Source organism: Triticum aestivum, chromosome 2B (assembly GCF_018294505.1).
Source record: "Triticum aestivum cultivar Chinese Spring chromosome 2B, IWGSC CS RefSeq v2.1, whole genome shotgun sequence".
In the NCBI taxonomy this organism is placed as follows: Eukaryota; Viridiplantae; Streptophyta; class Magnoliopsida; order Poales; family Poaceae; genus Triticum; species Triticum aestivum.
This window is the reverse complement of record NC_057798.1, coordinates 512,515,118-512,536,085: the sequence shown is the minus strand read 5'-3', so window position 1 is coordinate 512,536,085 and position 20,968 is coordinate 512,515,118. Positions and strand designations below refer to the sequence as shown.

Sequence of the window (20,968 nt, the reverse complement as noted above, 5' to 3'; positions counted from 1 at the left end):
TCACTATATGTCATGATTTTGTGTATCTATAGTCCACAAAACATTAGCGTGCGCATTGTACATATTTTTTATCCAAATATACCACACTCGTACTTGTTTTCTTTTTCTTTTTTTGGAGCATCGTACTTGTGGTTTTTTATGGACAAAATGAAAAACTTTTTTTACGGAGAAAACTTTCGATCTATTCATCAGCTGGCAAGATAGTACAACGAATACCAGAAGTAAGAATTACATCCAGGTCCATAGACCACCTAGCGACGACTACAACACTGCAGCGAGCCGAAGGCGCGCCGCCGTCATCACCCCTCCATCACCGAAACCAGGCAAACCTTATTGTAATAGAAATTGAAAAGTCATCGTGCTAAGACCCCAGAGGACCAGCGCACCAGAACAGCAACCGCAGCCGATGAAGAGAAGCATAGATCAAAAAAAATCCAAACATAGATAATTAATTGTGTGCCCAAACTTAACATTTTGCTAGCTCCACTACCGAGTGAGAGCGAAAGAGGCTTACATGATTTGAGTGCATTTTATGTTCGTCTGTGTTTAGAGTGACTTTGTCTTTAGAAATTGTGAAATTTTTATGCGAAATACTGCTATTCAGCCAGCCAATCGGGCGTGGAACGTCTAGCGTGTTGTCTGTATGCCATGTGCTCTGAGTCATCTGCTACATATCCCTTGCTGCAAGACGCGGGGGCGCAACACAAACAGGATGTAGCGCAAGGCTTGTTGCAACTTGCGAAAGCTCATTCGCTCATGGGAGAGATCGGACAGCTGTCGCATAGAAAAGAAACAACGGCTCACAAGAGGGGACCGGGCGGCTGCTGCGCAGACACCCCCCCCCCTTCCCCCCGGCGCGAAAAAGCTGTAAAGATAATTGCAACGAGGCTCGTGTTGTAAAGTGTTGAGCGTAACACAAGGCTTGTTGCGAAGACTCGGTGGCTCACATGGAGGGATCAAATGACTCCATCGAACGGCTGCCCGCGCAGTCGATCTTATAGGATTATCGTCCGATCAATGTGTAGGGTCCGCTAATTTTTCTAGAAAAAACAAGGACCCTAATAATTGTCACATGTCATGTACGAGCACATGACAAATTGAATGTTTTTATAGCAAGTTTAGTTACGTGAGGATGGCAGCTTTAGGTTGCAAGCATGACAACTTCGTGCTTCGGTTTGTTTTTGACAGAAACTTGCCGTATGTCGCTGAAATTTAACATCCATGCGTGACTAGAATTGTCATCGAAAAGCTTAGGCCTATGACACTTTCATTTGGGAAAAACTGTGGCATGGATTCAACATATACAGATCACGTCAAAAATCTCAAACAGAAATTCGAATCGAACTCCGAAACAAAGACAAAACTAACTACGAATTCAGCCATATCTTCGTGGATACTCTGGCTGCGCCGAGACACCGGGGAGAACAAGAGAAGAAGGCGTATTCCGCATTTACGTGTTCGCCGGAACGGCTCTTCTTTATCCTCTCGCCGGGCAACCGACGCCGTCCACTCCGGCTTCGCCAGTTCGCCTCCTCCGCCGTCGCCATGGCCGACGCTAAATCCCAAGGCCGAGCAGCGACTACCGCTCTCAGTTCCACTCCCACTCCCACATGGGCGGAACGGACCGAGGCCCTAACGCACATCCTGACCCACCCCTCCCACTCGCCGTCGCTCCACTCGCAGCTCTTCCTCGCGTCCCGCGTCCCGTGCCCACCTCGGGGCTCCTCCTACCCGCCCTTCCTCTGCCCCGGCGCGTCGCTCCTGCGGTGGGCACTCACCTCCGTCTTCCTGCCCCGCGCGGCCCGCCTTGGCCTGCCGCCTTCGTCCTGGCGCTCCCGGTGCCCCTTTCAGCTCCCGCCGCCGCTCGTGCCCTCCGCCGGCATCGAGACGGCACCGGAGCGGTGGAGCGAGGCCGAGCTCCGGGGGTACGCGCAGCGGCGGCGGGCTCGGAGGGGGCCCATGAGGACGCGGCCGCCGGTGTCCATGGCGGGGGTGGTGCTGACGACCGTGCCCAACATCGTGATCATCGTGGTCATCATGCGGGAGCTCTTCTGGGTCCGGCCTGGCCGTTTCTGAGCCATTCAGGTAAGCGGATGCTCACGCAGCTGAGTGAGTGCTTTAACTGTGGACTGCGCGTGCGCTGAAATAGTGTGGTAGTAGCATATTTGTTATACAAAACAGTCGTCGACTGCAGCTTGCGAATTGGGAGTCTATTTGGGTAGAACCTGCGAATGCAATGCTATCTGTTACAACTTTTATATGCAGATGTTGCTGAACTAGGCTTTTCCAAAGCAACAAAATCTTTAGATAGATGCCACGATAACCGGTTCCAGTGCTCAGTGAGAATCCGCCTAAAAAAATGTTCAGTGAGAAACAGCAGTCAATGTATGACAGAGCAATGCTGATTTTTTTTTCCGTCGTAGTTTTAAATTATATAGCATATAAAAGGCCCAAGGCATGTGAAGACAGATCTCAATTAACATCCAAGCAGTTAGAATTTGACAATTCGAGGCATATTATTGCTCAACATAGAGATATCAGATAGGGGTGATGTGGCACAACAGTGTGTCACTTATTGGAGCATGGTGTTACATGAGAACTGCGGATTCTTGTTGAAGTGCATGCCATAGGACATACTCCCTCCGTTTCTAAATATAAGACCTTTTAGAGATTTCAATACGAGCTACATACGGATGTATATAGACATATTTTAGAGTGTAGATTCACTCATTTGCTCTGTATGTAATCCGCATTGGGACCTCTATAAAGCCTTATATTTAGGAACGGAGGGAGCAGATGTATATTAGCTTTAGCCATCTCTTTCGAGACTGCATGTTATTTACGGTGATTTTCTGTATTACTGAATAGAACTGATTGGGCGCAGGTGCAGGATCACGAGGCACATGGATCTCATCTTCTCCATCAAGCATATGGGTCATACTATGCATTTTAGGGTGCGTCGCGTCGCTGGCTCCTACTATCCTGTCATCACAGTAGCTGGCGTTCCTGAGTTTGATCGCTTGCCATAGTCAATGCGCTTACATGTCAAGGGAAGCTGCCTTGTGTTCCACCACCGGAAGATTGGTACATCCAGCCCAGTAGCGGTCGTTGGCCCAGTCAGTTAGTATTGCTCTATCCTCAATTCCTCATCAGTTATTTCTTGTTCAACATTTTACCCGCAATATACGAGCTCCAAAAAGGATGAAGTGAGGGGAAGGTTTACAAGGATAGAGTGTCCAAGGAGCAAAGAGGTCCCAAGGACCCAATATGTCTCAGTCTTTCTTGCACTTGTTGTGTCATTGGTAAGCTCAGATCGGGAGCTGTTGTTCTTTGGCACGTTTAGATACAGTGTTCTGCACATGGTGCTTGCTTTTCGCCTTTCCGTTAGACAGCAGCAGGTTCTTCCAGCAATAAACTTGGTGAAACACCATCACAGTGCAGAAACAATTCATCATGCACATTTCATGCAATTATCCTGATTGATAGGGTAGTTGTGCTCATAGGCAGCAAGAGTCCAGTCCACAGCTATCACTGAAAGTAGATCAAACTGGTTGGATGTTGAATGCTGTTCATCAAAGTCACGACTCTGTGTTGGACGTCTGCTAGGCACCCTCTGTACTTCTGCTGTTCAATGATGCATACACATGTTGGGAACTGACAAATGGCAACCCACCTCTGGTTCCTGGTCCAGTCAAATCTGCAGTACCTGTGCTTTAATTTTGTGTCGAACTGCTGTGGTACATGTTCAGCGTGCATACTCTGCTTGCATCTCCTGTTACAAGGATGTTGCAGATGTTCCTTGGGATGAGGTTGCAGGAATGTTCCACTGGATGCTTGCTGCTGCCATCTTTCGTAGATGCATTGCCGGAGTATTCCATTCCCATCAGCGTCAAGTGTGGTGGTCCGCCATGCAGATCATCTCCAAAAATGCGATATTGATTGTTGATCTGTCAAGGTGGAGTGCTGCCAACTGTGAGCTGTTCCTGACGGTGTCACTAGACCAAGACGAGCTGTATTGGTTTCTAGAGTGCAGCCACAGCGTAAAACACAGGGTTTCTGTCATAATCTTGCACATTGAGGAGAAACCTGCCACCGGTGTTGTCTGTCGACATGAGCCAGCTGCAGAGCTTTTATCCCATGGAGCATGGTTAAGCACTAGATTGGGCAGGTTGGTATTGGCTGAGTTGGTGAAGGTGTCGAACCGACTGCCCTGGTAAGCACAGTCTCTGGTGTCTATCGTAGGAGGCACAGATGAATCTGGGATTCCAAAGCTCAGAGTGTGCTGAAGGAGCCACCCAAACTGTGCTTCAACTGGCATTCACATGCTGTAGGTGGTGTATCAAACGATGGCCTTGTCAAACCAGAGGGTGACAAGCGAGCCAAGGTTGTGTTGCGCTGATGGAGCACTTTAGGATGAGCATCTTACGAGGAGGATGGAGAATTCGGGGGCTGCCATTGCTCTTTGCTTTGCAGCAGCTCTTGCTTGAGGCAGTAAACCTTCCACATTATCAGGAGCATAGTTGATTTAGACCATCAAGTTAATCTCTTGCCTAATATACTATCCAGAAGACTTTGCCGACTTTCCGCAAACACGGCAAGAACAAATCCTCAAGTACAATCAAGGCTCCCGACTGGGATGGGATGGAGATACTCAGTCTGCTTTTGATTGGGATGGAGATCCACCCAATTTCATTCTTCCCTATGTAATAAATGATGTAACTCTTTTGACTGTGAAATAAAATACCGAGAGGCTTTCCCTTCAAGAAAAAAAAAGGGCTCCTGCAAAGGGTTTCAGCTGCAGGCAAGACGCAACAGTTCTTCGCGTCTGTGTTCCATATGCCTGGTGTGTGTGATCCTCCAATTTCTCCAGCTGAGTAGGTTTGCACAATCTTTTCCAGCAATGCATGGTTGAGAGTAATCTGTCCCATACATCCAACAAGCTTTTTCATGTTTCATCTATTGCCCTGGAAACTGATAGCATTGCGATAGTTTGAAAGAGTCCATGATAAAGCAGCAGAGATCAACATTGCAGGCATTTTGTTTTCCAGCGAGCAACAGGTGCAAAATAAATACCCATGTCAAGCGAAAGTACGTCAGAGACGAGCTTCCAAATGTTTTTTTTAGCAAACACCCAAGCAAAGAATAAGTGGCGACACTTTCATTTTCAGCACAAAATAACACATGATGACTTGATGAACCGTCCACAGTTCGGCGTTTAGCAAGGTTATCTCTAGTCAGTATTTTGTTGTTAGTTTAAAAACCTAAGGAACACATGTACACTTTAGGAATAGTACTATTCCAAGCAGAATGGGTATTACTAGCAGGAATAATCCTCGATTACTCACAATGGCATAAAAGGATTTCACTGATTGCAAACTACTCCCTCCGTTCCTAAATAATTGTCTTTCTAGAGATTTCAATAAATGACTATATACGGAGCAAAATGAATGAATCTACACTCTAAAACATGACTACATACATCCATATATTGTAGTCCATTTGAGATGGCTAGAAAGACAAATATTTAGGAACGGAGGGAGTAGATGGGTGATGCATCCATGCATAACCGTCTTTCTCGTCAGACAGAGAGACACTAGAGCAATCTCACAAAGGTGAAACAACTGATCCATGAGGCGATCATCAACAGTTCTACGAAACTGAAGCTTTGAATGCACACCATCTCAGGCCTGAGCAATGGAGCAATTCTGTTCATTAACAACAGTAGTATATACTCCCTTCGTTCCTAAATGTAAGTCTTTGTAGAGATCCCACTATGAACCAAATACGGATGTATATAGATGCATTTTAGTGCGTAGATTCACTCATTTCGCTCTGTATCTAGTCCATAGTAAAATCTCTACAAAGACTTATATTTAGGAACGGAGGGAGTAGCTCCCAGAACTGTGTAGCCAGGCACCAGTGCCCAAATAAGACATCCTCCCAGAATTAAACATTTTTGTCATTATACAAAAATGTTCCATCAATAGGCCATAGCCGATCTTTACTGCTCCAACTGCTCAAGCCAGCCCTTGCAGGAAAATGCCTGGCCGTTGTTTACAGCCTTGCAGAAAGTATCGAATACAAATGAAAATGACGTCTTCAGGGGGAAGGCATGGCACATGCACAAGCAGGACGACATGTCCACCGAGCTACCGTAGAAAACCAGTGAATCAGTATAAACAAAAGTTGTTAAACCCGTGCCCAAGCCTGCTTCTGTAAGATGATGGACACGGCAGACCGGAGAAAACCCTAAAAATAATAATCATTCCTGTCTAATTTATGTGCAAGGAACGACACTTGTGTTTGTGTGATTGTGCTTGGCCTGGGCCTCTCTCACCCCTGCTGCCACTGTTGTTAGGAGGCGTGGCGACGACGAGGCCCAGTATGGGCGAGCCCACGGTGCTGGCCGACCCACCGCCGCTGCCGCTGCCGCTTCCGCTTCCGCTGGACGGGCCGGCCGAGGTGGAAGCCGAATCGCACCCCAGACGCGGCCACCGCCGCGGCTGGTGGTGGTCGTCCTCGGACTGGCATGGCGTCGCGGGCTCGTCGTCGTCGATGCCGTCCTCAGCGTCCTCCTCCTCGTGCGACCCTCCGGTGGATTGCACGATGCTGTAGAGCTCGACGATGCTGTCGTAGTTGTCCGCCCACCAGCGCTGCGCCGCCCGGGGCCCGTCGAACAGCTCCTCCCGGAACCTCAGCTTGCGGAGGTGGTTGGTGCCGTCGGGGCGCGACACCAGCGTCATCAGCACCCCGGGCTCCGGCTCCGCCACCCACTCGCCGTCGCTCTGCTCCTCCCCGGTCGTATGGTCCGCCGCCGCCGCCGCCTCCTCCTCTCCCCCCTCCTCGGGGACGTCTTCGAGGCCGGAGCGGCACCGGTCGCATGGCGCACGCGTCTTCCCCTCTCGCTCCTCCGGCGCGATCTTGGCGGACGCGGACGCCGCCGCGACGTCCTTGTCCTGCGGCTCCAGGTCCTCCTCCCCCTCCGCCCCTTTCCGCCGCCGTCGCCTCGCCCGCGCGTTGCCCCCGCCGCCGCCCGCCTTCATCTTGAGCGACATGGACTTCATCTGCACACACGCACACACAGACACGTCAGGCCGCCGATGCATCCGCGCGCGCGCGTACATACCGTACACGGGAAGGATGGAACGGAATCTGACGGATGGCGCTGGGCTGCCGGCGTACGTTCTTGGTGAGGTCCCTGATGATGCTGATGGTCTTGGTCCTGCCGCTGCCGCCGCCGCCGCCGCCATGGAAGCACGCGTGCATCTCGTCGATCCAGGCCGCCCGCCCCTCCCCTCCCTCCTCCTAGACGACGACACCTGGACGGTGGTGCGCTGCGAAACCCCTGCCCCGCTCTGCGCTGCTCTGCTCCGAGAACTCTGGCGGAAGGAAGGAGGTGTTGGTGGGGATTTCAAATGGGCGTGCGCACAGCAGAGGGGGCGGCACGGGATTAACGCTAGGACGAACGCGCGTGTCCATCTGATCCGGGGCAGCAGAGGCGCATGCAGTTAATGCGGATTGCCGATTGTTATGGCTGAAATTAGATTTCGGAGCGGTACTCGAGTACTACTGGCCAGCCGAAGCCGAACCAACCAACCCGCTCGTACCGGGGCTGGGAGCGCGCGGCAGTACGGCGGATTTTGAATTATCGCTCCACCCCGCGCAGGCCAGGTTCATTCACGCCATATCCAGACGTTGCGTCGCATTACCAGCTTGCCCGTAGTCTGAACATCTGCACGTACGCATCAATGAAGGAGAGGATACGGGCCGGCGGGATACGCCTGAAACATAAATTGCACCAGCTCACACGTCGCCTTGTGTGATACTCGCGCAACCCCAACCAACGCTGGCGAGGTTTATTGCTCCATCTTCATGTTTGAATTGAAATGCACCGAAACCAAAATGGTTTTTCGAAAAAAATATTGGGTTGACTTTATTCTCAATCAGTACCAGTACTCCCTCCGTCTAGATGTGTAAGTCATCTTACGAAAACCAAATAATCCCAAAACACTTAGGCGCGGTGCATTAACTTCTATCTCGTTTCTTGTTTCTTGACATATCAACCAATAAGAGATAAGAGGTGGGCATGCTTTTAATGACTTGAAACTATCAAACACGTCATGCAGTGGTTAGTTCATTGCATGCAATACTATTAATTAGCAAATAAACATTAACGTCTCTTGTTTTTCCCTTCTCATTGGTCACGGTACACAGCCTAAGATGACTTACTCACCTAGACGGAGGGAGTACTATTTATCGCTTTGGTTAAGAAAATTAGTTGTTGCTACTTTCTCACTTAATGTTGTTATAAAAATGACTGGGTAGTTATTGTTGAGTATATTAGCAGAAAATTTATTAGTAATATAATTCAGAGATAAACTATGATCATATCATTGACGGTGTTAATATCTTACTGATATCTAATCACGTGATCACACACTAGGCATATATAGTAGAAACATCTATGCAAATAGCTAAAACGACTAACATAAAAATAAAGAGGAAGAGAAATTAAATTTCAGGGACCGAAAGAGGCGCCCACCCCATCCGCCCGCCCATGCCCTCTCCTACGACTCGCCCACCCCATCTGCTGCCTACCGCCACCGCACCACCCAGTGTCGCGCTAACTAGTCGCCCCATGCCTCGTCGGACCAAACCCACGTGCTCGCCTCCTCCTCCACACCCACCACGAGATGTGGAGGTACCTCAGATGCCGCTCTTGTTCGTTTATCAAGCATTCTCGGAGATGCTACGACCAATCAGATCTGTGCAACCGGCGATACTGGAGGAGACGAGAGTGCGGCGATGGAGGGAGCGACCGATGAGGATCTGCGACGACAAGCTCTCATGGTTGCAGTGCGTGTGGGAATGGAAGGAAGCCGAGCAAGACACGGAAGAGGATCTGGATTTGAGATCCAGACATGGGGGGGGGGGGGATATGCCCAGATATGCAAAGACCAGGCGGATCAGGGGCTTCTGAATCTGGCCTGGCGGATCTATTTCGAGGGCACCATGGTGGAGAAGTGAAGGATACCACACCCAACTGCTCCACTGGTGACGTTCGTCAACTGGGCAAAGCAGGAAGGGAAATCGAACGACCCGCGCCACAAGGCGAGGTGGGAATGTATTGTAGGTATGATGCCCACCAATGTCACGCCGGAGCCAAAAGCGGTGGATCCCTGGCCATTCCTGTTGCCGGCACCAGCAACAGACTAAGTCGACAGTTGGACTACATTGGAGGAGTTGGCGAGATTCCTGAAGGAAATATGCCCTAGGGGCAATAATAAAGTTGTTATTTTATATTTCCTTATTTCATGATAAATGTTTATTATTCATGCTAGAATTGTATTAACCGGAAACTTGATACATGTGTGAATACATAGACAAAACACCATGTCCCTAGTAAGCCTCTACTAGATTAGCTCGTTAATCAAAGATGATTAAGTTTCTTAACCATAGACATGTGTTGTCATTTGATGAACGGGGTCACATCATTAGGAGAATGATGTGATGGACAAGACCCATTCGTTAGCTTAGCATTATGATCGCTCATTTTTGTTGCTATTGTTTTCTTCATGTCAAATACATATTCCTTCGACTATGAGATTATGCAACTCCCGGATACCGGAGGAATGCCTTGTGTGCTATCAAACGTCACAACATAACTGGGTGATTATAAAGATGCTCTACAGGTATCTCCGAAGGTGTTTGTTGGGTTGGCATATATCGAGATTAGGATTTGTCACTCTGAGTACCGGAGAGGTATCTCTCGGCTCTCTCGGTAATACACATCATAAGAATTCTTGCAAGCAAAGTGACTAATGAGTTAGTTGCAGGATGATGTATTACAGAACGAGTAAAGAGACTTGCCTGTAACGAGGTATGAAGATACCGATGATCGAATCTCGGGCAAGTAACATACCGATGACAAAGGGAATAACGTATGTTGTCATAACGGTTCAACCGATAAAGATCTTCGTAGAATATCTGGAAGCTAATATGAGCATCCAGGTTCCGCTATTGGTTATTGACCGAAGAGGTGTCTCGGTCATGTCTACATAGTTCTCAAACCCGTAGGGTCCACATGCTTAATGTTCGATGATGATATTGTATTATATGAGTTATGTGATTTGGTGACTGAATGTTGTTCGGAGTCCCGGATGAGATCACGGACAAGACGAGGAGTCTTGAAACAGTCGAGAGGTAAAGACTGATATATAGGATGATAGTATTCGGACACCGGAAGTGTTCCGGAGGGTACCGGGTACATATCGGAGTACTGGAGGGGTTTCCGGAACCCCCGGGGAGAAGATATGGGCCATAAGATGGGAGCACACTAGCCCACAAGGGGTGGCGCGCCCCCCTAAGGCAGGTGGCCGAATAGGAGAAGGAGTAGAGGGGGTTCAACCCCCCTTCCTTCTCTTCTCCCCCCTTCCTTTCTTCTCTAATAAAATAAGGAAGGGGGAGGCCGAATTGGGAGGACCCCAAGTAGGATTTGGCCTACTTGGGGCGCCCCTGGCTTCCTCTCCTCCCCACCAACGTATATATATGTGGGGAGGGGGCGCCTAAAAGATACAACATCAATTGTTAGCCGTGTGCAACGCCCCCCTCCACAGTTTACACCCCCCGGTCATATTCTCGTGGTGTTTAGGTGAAGCCCTGCGCGGATCATATCACCATCACCATCACCACACCGCCGTGCTGACGAAACTCGTATACTTCCTCGACACCTTGTTGGATCAAGAGGGCGAGAGACGTCATCAAGCTGAACGTGTGCAGAACTCGGAGGTGTCGTGCATTCGGTACTTGGTCGGTTGGGGCTAGAAGAAGTTCAATTACATCAACCGCGTTGTCAAACGCTTCTGCTTTCGGTCTACGAGGGTACATAGACAAAGTCTCCCCATATCGTTGCTATGCATCTCCTAGATAGATCTTGCGTGAGCATAGGAATTTTTTTGAAATTGCATACTATGTTTCATAACAGTGGCATCCGAGCCAGGTCTATGCGTAGATGACATGCATGAGTAGAACACAAAGAGTTATGGGTCGTGATCGTCGTATCGCTTACCACCAATGTCTTATTTTGATTCGGCGGTATTGTTGGATGAAGCGACCTAGACCAACTTTACATGACCACGTTCATGTGACCGGTTCCACCGACAGACATGCAACTAGTTTTGCATAAAGGTGCCTAGCGTGTGTCTGTTTCTCCTAATTTAGTTGAATCGGATTTGACTGCGGTTAGTCCTTGTTGAAGGTTTAAAATAGCAAACTTGATAAATCATCGTTGTGGTTTTTGTGCCATAGGTAAGAACAGTTCTTCCTAGAAGCCCGTAGCAGCCACGTAAAAATTGCAACAACAAAGTAGAGGACGTCTAACTTGTTTTTGCAGGGCTTGCTTGTGATGTGATATGGTCAAGACATGATGTGATATACGTTATTGTATGAGATGATCATGTTTTGTAACAGTTATCGACAACCAGCAGGAGCCTTATGGTTGTCTCTTTATTGGATGAAATGCAAATGCCATGTAATTGCTTTACTTTATCAGTAAGCGGTAGCAATAGTTGTAGAAGCAATAGTTGGCGAGACGACCATGACGCAACTATGGAGATCAAGGTGTCATGCCGGTGACAATGGAGATCATGATGATGCTTTGGAGATGGATATCAAAAGCACAAGATGATGATGGCCATATCATGTCACATATTTTGATTGCATGTGATGTTTATCTTTATGCATCTTATTTTTCTTAGTACGGCGGTAGCATTATAAGATGACCCCTTAACTAAATTTCAAGGTATAAGTGTTCTCCCTGAGTATGCATCGTTGCAACAGTTCTTTGTGCTGAGACACCACGTGATGATCGGGTGGGATAGGCTCTACGTTCACATACAACGGGTGTAAGACAGTTTTGCACATGGAGAATACTCGGGTTAAACTTGACGAGCCTAGCATGTACAGACATGGCCTCGGAACACTGGAGACCGAAAGGTCGAACGTGAATCATATAGTAGATATGATCAACATAGAGATATTCACCATTGATGACTACTCCACCTCACGTGATGATCGGACATGGTTTAGTTGATTTGGATCACGTATCATTTAGATGACTTGAGGGATGTCTATCTAAGTGGGAGTTCTTAAGTAATTTGATTAATTGAACTTAATTTATCATGAACATAGTCCTGATAGTATTTGCATATCTATGTTGTAGATCAATGGCCTATCCTACCGTTCCCCTGAATTTTAATGCGTTCCTGGAGAAAGATAAGTTGAAAGATGATGGTAGCAACTACACGGACTAGGTCCGTAACTTGAGGATTATCCTCATTGCTGCACAGAAGAATTATGTCCTCGATGCACCGATAGGTGAAAGGCCTGCTGCAGGAGCACATGCTGATGTTTTGAACATCTGGCAAGCTCGATCTGATGGCTACTCGATAATTCAGTGTGCCATGCTTTACGGCTTAGAATCGGAACTTCAAAGACATTTTGAACGTCATGGAGCATATGAGATGTTCCAAGAGTTGAAGTTAATATTTCAAGAAAATGCCCGAGTTGAGAGATATGAAGTCTCCAACAAGTTCTATAGCTGCAAGATGGAGGAGAACAATCACTACAAAAAAATACACTTTCGTGATGGTACGTGTTTGTCACAGTAGGTCACGTTTTTTGTCATGCATGTACATCCATGACGATTTTATGACAGAATCAAGATAGTCATACCTGTGCTGTCGTAGAAGTGTTCCATGATTACCAAAATTATCATCACGAAAGTGTCCACTTCCATGACGATAAATCACGCGTCATGGAAGTGATTTCATCAAGGGTGACCGAGATGTGGCATCCACCATATGGGGTCATTCGTTAAGCTACTGGGACCGGTTTTGGATCCGATAACCCACTAACAGCCACGACCAGTGGGGATTTTCCATGTTTAAATTTCTCATTGGCCGGAGGAACCACGTGTCGGCTCACCGTTGGGATAGATGTCATCCACTCATTTGACCGAAGGCGCCTATGATACGTCGACACGTGGCACGGCCCAACAAAGGCCCATATAGGTTAAAAAGGTCGGCCCAGTCAAAGGCTCGTAGGATTTACTCAGGTACTAGTGTGCCAGCCCAATAACGACTTGTTTAAACATGGCCCATTTACGGCCTGCAGCCAGATCTAGCATGTTAATTGTTCACCGAATATTTGGGCCCAATTACGGCCCAGCGACATTATGGCATGTTAGAGGCCCGATGTAGACATGGGCCCATTTCAGCCCGGTGTTCCTTTCGGCCTGAGAATGGCATGTGTTGTCCATGGGCCATATATAGTCCGACGCGACATACGGCCCTCTAACGGCCCGTGATAAAGGTGGCAACAATTCAGCCCAACATGATTTGGGCCTGTTAAAGGCCTGTCGTGTAATTCGACATGTTGATGCCTCTACAAAGCTTTCGGCCTGTTAAAGGCCCATCATATTAGTGGGCCAACTAAGGCCCGAGATATGTTTCGGCCTGGTAATGGCCCATCATATAACTGGGCCAAAAAAGGCCCGGTCTACATTTTAGCCTACTGAAGGCCCGTCGACGACTAGTGAAAATTGAGGCTCAACATGCATTTCGGCTTGCTAAAGGCCCATGGTTACTTCTAGACCGTAACAGGCCAGCACAATATTCAGCCTGTTGATGGCCCAAGCTACATGGGCCCAACTAAGCTTTGGGTCCACTAAAGGCCCAACTAAACTGTGGGCCGAATATAAGCCCGTGTAAGTTGTGGGCCTAGCGCAAAGTGTGAAGGCCCCAATGGCCTTCAGGCCCAAGAAAGTTGCAGGCCGACCCAATTGTGGCCCGCTAAAAAGCAGGCAAGTTAGAGGCGAATGTTTCGGCCCGGTCGACTACATCAGATTTTCTCCATTTATTTTCAGATAGCGAATGATGGCAGTAACTAGTAGGAATTAAGAACAAACCTACTCTATACAATAAATAAATTACGACATAGTAACTTAGAATAAACCTACACTATACAATAAAGGATTTATGGTATATTACATCCACTGGGCATCGAAGGTCGCCACCAATGATCATAAAGCGCAACGAAGGAGCAGATTACAAAAACTGGGCGCCATCACAGCATAACAGAATAATACTGAACCAAGACCACTTCCAAGACAGTTCAAGAAAGGTTAGCCTTGCATGGGAACTGCTTCACAAGCTGCGGAGCAAGGCTGTGAGACCGTCCTAGCATGTCTGTCATAGATTCCAGGTGTAGCTGTTTAGCAATAAGGTTCTCATTGGTGTTCTCCGCAATCTTTCTTAGAGATAAGACTTCAAGTCAAAGTCAAGTTGTAGAATGCCTTTCTGCTAGAACTTGGATTGAAGAAGTCGAACTGATTCAGACAGCGAATTCTGTGAGCTTGTCTGACTGCTAGTCTCAAGTAACTTGAACACCACATCAAGACAAGACTTTGGGGTTGTCTCGCTTTCTTTAAGATGTTTTGCCTTCTTTGATGCAATATATGTTAGGTTTGTCTCACAGCCTTCAGCAGACTTGTGCATGCCATCAGGCATCTCACCCTCAAACAAGCAGAGAGATGACATGTTTTGCATGTGTATAAACAAAGATGATAACTATGGGAAAATACACAGGAGCACCTAGGTGCTCCATCCCCCGACATCACCGCCATTCCTATGCATCTAGATTCGGATTGCTGGCTTTAAATGCTTTGTGTTGAGTTTTGTATCACTGTTGTATCTCTGAAGGAAACTTCCCATATATTTATGTACCTATGTAGGAGTTGGACCCACCGTATTAACTGTCCGTTACCGTGTTAATATTTGCAGCCGCCTTGCACTATTTCTCTGCTCCCCTTGCTGTAATAGCTCCCATAGTTATCTCCTTCCCACGCCCGCACCACCGTGACTTACCAGCCCCATGTCATGATCCCTTTGCTTTCCTACGCCCCGACGAGCAACCGCTGTGCTCCGGCCCACACCGCCGTGCCCCTTCTCAACCCCGCGGGGCCAACCGCGGCTAGCTCTGCCTCCTGTATGGTCTGGCACCGCCTCCTGTACGGCCTGGCACCTTCTCCAATGCCACCCACGCGTCACCAGTGGTCGGGACGTCACCCCCAAGCACCGACAAATCTGACCTCCCACGCCACCCTGCACACGGCCACCCATGAATCCGGGTGCTGTGGAAGCATGATGGCGACGAGCTGTCACTGTAGATTTGGCATGAGCTGAGACTTCAGGGATGAAAGCCGGCGACCAGGCAAGGACCAATTCGGCGAGCTCTTCGCCAAGGCATTTTCTTTCCTCTTTTTTTCTTTCTCTGAAATATTTATTTTCTATATTTCTCTCTCGAGGTTTCTTGGAATTCTTTTTACGAGATTAGATTTTTCTTTCAAGGTTTCCCTTCGATTGTTCTCTCCAAGTCATATTCTTTCCTCATTTTTTTCTCTGAAAAGTTTCTTAGATTCTCAATCTGTCCGCCTCGAGGTCTGTTGGGGATATAACTATTGGGTATAACCCGCCAGGAGGGACGGGTTATACCTATAGGCATTCTTGAAGCCCAAAGCTCAAGGTCGAAGACCGCGGCTTAGTAAGGGCCCAAGGCCTAGAGGAGACTTAAGGCCCGTAGTGATAAACCGTCGTAGAGGTGTGACTTGTATTGTAAGGCAAGAGATATTAAGAGACCGAGCCGGATATTGTTTATAAGCCGACCGGGACTCTGTAGAGCCGCGGGGCGTCAACCTCTGTATATAAGGGGAGGACCCGGCGGCGGTTCAGGGTAAGAAACAACAACTCGAGACTGAGGTAAAGCGTATTTGCTCCCTGTTCATCGAAACCCCAGTAATTCCATCACAACTAGACATAGGATTTTACCTTCATCGTAAGGGGCCAAACTAGTATAAAACTCTCGTGTCTCTTGACCCGATTAACCCCTTCAAGCTTCCTGGTTGCGATGGCTTCACGACGAAGTCCGTTCCTTAGGACATCTGACGTGACAATTCCATGACAGTTGGCACCCACCGTGGGGCCAGCGCACGGTGGATTTGAGTTCTTGAAGGGCAGCTTCGATTGGCTCAAAGGATATGCTTTGGGCCGGATGACCAAGAGTCATCGCGGCAAGCTCTACATCGATGATGCAGGCTGGGACCCCGACGCCGGCTCAATTGAGTACGGGTACCGGGTCCCCTTCGGCGGAATCCATGTCTTCATCGGCAAGATTGGCGAGCCGGACCCTGAGCCGGACATCTGCACCGACATCATCGAGATGGCTCAACATGCAAGACCCGCCCAGGCTCCGCTGGCGGTGAAGCATGCCTTCGTGGGATGTGTCCACGGAGGACTCTCTGAAGGATCTGCCTCTGGTGATGAGACGACCATCTACTCCGATGGTGAATCGTCCACAAGTGAGACGGATTCATTATATCAACTGTATGATGGCGGGCTTGGGGGCTGTTTCGATGGCAGCAGTATTCTGGATTGCCTCGAGCCACCGAACAGGGTTGGGATTTTCATGGTTGGCACACAACCCGTCCAAGACTCCACAACTACAGCAACAATAACCTCCAGGTCAGCGGCAGCCAGGGCGGGAGGCCCTGTGCGCTCGCCGACTCAGGTGTTGATGGATCTTACAGACAAGCTGACCACCCTGTTAACCGCCATGGTCAACCCGGCGGATCAAGCTCGTCATGATGCAGAGGTGGCGCAGTTAAAATTAGACATGGCACAAGCTAAGGAAAACCTAGCAGCGGAAGATGTTAGGATCACTGCAAAGAGGGCGGCTCTGGACCTTCAGGCTCAGCAGATTCAGGCACATACCTTTCGGCTCACGCAGGACTAGAACGCAGCTAATGAGGTCATGAGGAGGAGGCATCAGAAGACTCAGTCTAGACTCCCCCTGGTCTATGATCCTCGGAATATTTTTCACACGCCAGGGGCAGGGCCCAGTAACCCGCCGTGGCTTACTCCGCATATAGGCAACCCGCCGTGGCTCTCTCCATGTGAAGGAGCGGACCATGTTGCGACACCCGAAGACGGCGCGCCATTTCAGCCACAGGTGATCGGACCTCCTCACGTAAACATGGCGCCGCCTCAGTATGTACCCACACCTCCGGGTCACTATTCCAACCCATTGGAGAACATGATAGCAGCAGCGACACGATTGGCGGCTCTCCCAATTGATGGCGACTCTCCGGCAGCGGTTGAAACCCACCGGGTGAGAGAACTTCTTCAGACGGCTTTGGCACAACAGGAGGCATACTCATACAGCCGGGACAGGATCCACTCAACCCCTCGTCCAAGCCGAAGCCCGATTTATAGCATGCACATGGATTCAGCGTCCGTTTCAAGCAACGTCAGACGCCGTGACCAGCCAGGTGGGCTTAACCCGGCGCGTCATGAGGCTGTTAACTTGGTAGATCAAGACAGAATACGGCAAGAGGCCGAGCGGGCGGTTGATCAGGCGACTCAGTTAACAGCTTACCAGCTATATCCGGTTTATCCGACGACTTCTATTGAGGCAGGTGTAGCCACCCGGACCGGAGGAGTCCCATGTCTGGTGCCAGCTCTGCGTAACGAGCGTTTGCCCAAAGATTTTAAGGGACCTAGGAAGGTGCCAAACTACACAACTGACTTACAGCCCGGGGCATGGATTGAGAGTTAAGAGATGGCTATGGAGCTGTTGGAGGTTAGTGACACTGCAATGGCTAAGTACTTCACCATGATGTTGGATGGAACTGCCCGCACCTGGTTGAAAGGCCTGCTACCGAATTCAATCAGCTCTTGGGCGGAGTTAAAGGCCCGGTTCATCCAGAACTTCAAGGACACGTGCAAGCAACCCATGTCGATCATGGATGTGACGAATTGCAAGCAAGAGGAGGGCGAGTCTACAACCCATTGGGTGCGCCGAGTTAAAGCGATAATACATTCATCTGATAAGATGGATGCCGGCTCTGTAGTCTTAATGTTGGATAAAAATTGCCATTTCTTGCCTCTGAAACAAAAGCTGGGCCAGCTCAAACGCGAGTGTAAGGATATGGGCACGCTGATGGCGGCTCTAGTTAAGTATGCTGATTCTGATAGTACCAAGGATCCCGAGTCTGATGATGACAAGGCAGGGAAAGGAAAGAAGAACGGCAATGGCAAGGGCCCTCAGCACAACCCGGCAAATCAAGGAGGTAATAAACATAAGGCTGACGGCAGTTTGGATTTCGTGGCTAACACCAGCGCAGGGTAATAACCAGCGGCGCAAAGGGAGGCCACCTCCCCGATCTGGCGGGTCAGGCCCCACACTTGAGCACTTGCTAAATGAGCCCTGTCCGAGACACGACACTCAGCAGAAGCCGGCTACCCATTTGTGGAAGGACTGTACGATCATGAAGGCCTTTAAAAATTCCAACATGTTTGATGGTAACAATGGGCAGGGTAACGATTCAGGTGGAGGCGAGTTTCATGGCCCGGGCGGCGGGTCAAACCCAAATTTCCAAAGTTCCCAGGGCAACCAAGGTGGATATAGCCAACAATCTGGCCAAGGCAGTCAACAACAACAGCAAGGTGGATACTAGAGCCATCCAAAGCAGCTGAATGGTGGGCAATATCATGTGTTTACCACCAATTTATGTAACTGGGACCAGAAGCTGTTGGGGAACGTAGTAATTTCAAAAAAATCCTACACACACGGGAGATCATGGTGATGCATAGCAACGAGAGGGGAGAGTGTTGTCCACGTACCCTCGTACACCGAAAGCGGAAGCGTTAGCACAACGCGGTTGATGTAGTCGTATGTCTTCACGATCCGACCGATCAAGTACCGAACGCACGACACCTCCGAGTTCAGCATACGTTCAGCTTGATGATGTCCCTCGAACTCCGATCCAGCCGAGCTTTGAGGGAGAGTTCCGTCAGCTTTTCCTAAGCACCGCTACGATATTATCGAGGTGGATTATGGTGGAGGGGGGCACCGCACACGGCTAAGAGATCCAAGGGATCAATTGTTGTGTCTTTGGTGCTAGCCCTGCCCCTCTATTTATATGTTGAGCCCCATGGTCGAAACTTGGAGCAAAAGCCTCCTCAAAGTTGGTTTTGCCCGAAAGGCAAGAGTCCCAGTCGGACTCCAGGACCAAACGCCACAATCCTTGGCGTCTGGCCCAGACGCCATGGGCCTTGGCGTCTGGCCCAGGGCCAGATGCCAGGGTCTCCGACGTTTGGCCCCCTGGCCTCCGCAAAACTCCTGTTGCACCGACTTATAGCCCCGTGGGCCTGACCCCTTGGCCTAACCATATCATCCAATATATGAACCTTTACCTCCGGACCATTCCGGAGCTCCTCGTCATGTCTGTGGTCTCATCCGGGACTCCGAACAACATTCGGTCACCAACATACATAACTCATATAATACTATATCGTCAACGAACGTTTAATCGTGTGGACCCTACGAGTTCGAGAACTATGTAGACATGACCGAGACAACTCTCTGGTCAATAACCAATAGCGGAACCTGGATGTCCATATTGGCTCCTACATATTCTACGAAGATCTTTATCGGTCGAACCGCATAACAACATACGTTGTTCCCTTTGTCATCGGTATGTTACTTGCCTGAGATTCGATCGTCGGTATCTCAATACCTAGTTCAATCTCGTTACTGGCAAGTCTCTTTACTCATTCCATAATACATCATCCCGCAACTAACTCATTAGTTGTAACGCTTGCAAGGCTTATAGTGATGTGCATTACTGAGTGGGCCCAGAGATACCTCTCCGACAATCGGAGTGACAAATCCTAATCTCGAAATACGCCAACCCAACAAGTACCTTTGGAGACACCTGCAGAGCACCGTTATAATCACCCAGTTACGTTGTGACGTTTGGTAGCCAACAAAGTGTTCCTCCGATAAACGGGAGTTGCATAATCTCATAGTCATAGGAACATGTATAAGTCATGAAGAAAGCAATAGCAACATACTAAACGATCAGGTGCTAAGCTAATGAAATGGGTCAAGTCAATCACATCATTCTCCTAATGATGTGATCCCGTTAATCAAATGACAACTCATGTCTATGGCTAGGAAACTCAACCATCTTTGATCAACGAGCTAGTCAAGTAGAGGCATACTAGTGACATTATGTTTGTCTATGTATTCACACATGTATTATGTTTCCGGTTAATACAATTCTAGCATGAATAATAAACATTTATCATGAAATAAGGAAATAAATAATAACTTTATTATTGCCTCTAGGGCATATTTCCTCCAGTCTCCCACTTGCATTAGAGTCAATAATCTAGTTCACATCACCATGTGATTTAACACTAATATCCACATCTGCATGTGATTAACACCCATAGTTCACATCGTCATGTGATCAACACCCAAAGGGTTTTACTAGAGTCAATAATCAAGTTCACATCGATATGTGATTAACACCCAAAGAGTACTAATGTGTGATCATGTCTTGCTCATGAGAGAAGTTTAGTCAACATGTATGTCATATTCAGAGCCGTATGTATTTTGCAAATATTCTATGTCTATAATGCTCTGCATGGAGCTACTCTAGCTAATTGCTCCCACTTTCAATATGTATCCAGATTGAGACTTAGAGTCATCTGGATTAGTGTAAAAGCTTGCATCGATGTAACTCTTTACGACGAACTCTTTTATCACCTCCATAATCGAGAAACATCTCCTTAGTCCTCACTAAGGATATTCTTGACTGCTGTCCAGTGATCTACTCTTAGATCAAAATTGTATTCCTTTGCCAAACTCAGAGCAAGGTATACAATACGTCTGGTACACATCATAGCATACTTTATAGAACCTATGACTGAGGCATAGGGAATGACTTTTCATTCTCTTTCTATTTTCTGTCATAGTCGGGTTTTGAGTCTTACTCAACTTCACACCTTGCAACACAGGCAAGAACTCCTTCTTTGACTATTCCATTTTGATTTACTTCGAAATC

The 20,968-nt window shown here is 48.4% G+C and overlaps 2 protein-coding genes across 2 annotated transcripts; one reads left to right on the top strand and one right to left on the bottom strand.

The window, feature by feature from the left end:
- The first annotated feature begins 1,132 nt into the window (after positions 1-1,132).
- On the top strand, positions 1,133-5,085 carry LOC123039274 (uncharacterized). Its single transcript, XM_044462505.1, has 3 exons — positions 1,133-1,165; positions 1,255-2,085; positions 2,885-5,085. The coding sequence occupies exons 1-2, from the start codon at positions 1,133-1,135 to the stop codon at positions 2,074-2,076; spliced, it is 855 nt and encodes a 284-aa protein (XP_044318440.1). The 3' UTR covers positions 2,077-2,085; positions 2,885-5,085.
- An 861-nt stretch (positions 5,086-5,946) lies between these two features.
- Positions 5,947-7,518, bottom strand: LOC123041527 (putative protein Brevis radix-like 5). The gene is made up of 2 exons (XM_044464124.1): positions 7,183-7,518; positions 5,947-7,064 (listed from the first exon to the last, which is right to left on the bottom strand). Exons 1-2 carry the CDS (start codon positions 7,264-7,266, stop codon positions 6,273-6,275), a joined length of 876 nt encoding a protein of 291 aa, XP_044320059.1. The 5' UTR covers positions 7,267-7,518; the 3' UTR covers positions 5,947-6,272.
- Positions 7,519-20,968: the final 13,450 nt, after the last annotated feature.

Excerpts from the sequence above, each read along its gene's own strand:
- LOC123039274 (XM_044462505.1), top strand. The coding sequence starts at position 1,133 with ATGGCAGCTTTAGGTTGCAAGCATGACAACTTC. Across the intron at positions 1,166-1,254 it reads GTTGCAAGCATGACAACTTC|GCCTATGACACTTTCATTTG; the intron begins GTGCTTCGGTTT and ends CGAAAAGCTTAG.
- LOC123041527 (XM_044464124.1), bottom strand. The coding sequence starts at position 7,266 with ATGCACGCGTGCTTCCATGGCGGCGGCGGCGGCGGCAGCGGCAGGACC. Across the intron at positions 7,065-7,182 it reads TCAGGGACCTCACCAAGAAC|ATGAAGTCCATGTCGCTCAA; the intron begins GTACGCCGGCAG and ends GCGTGTGTGCAG.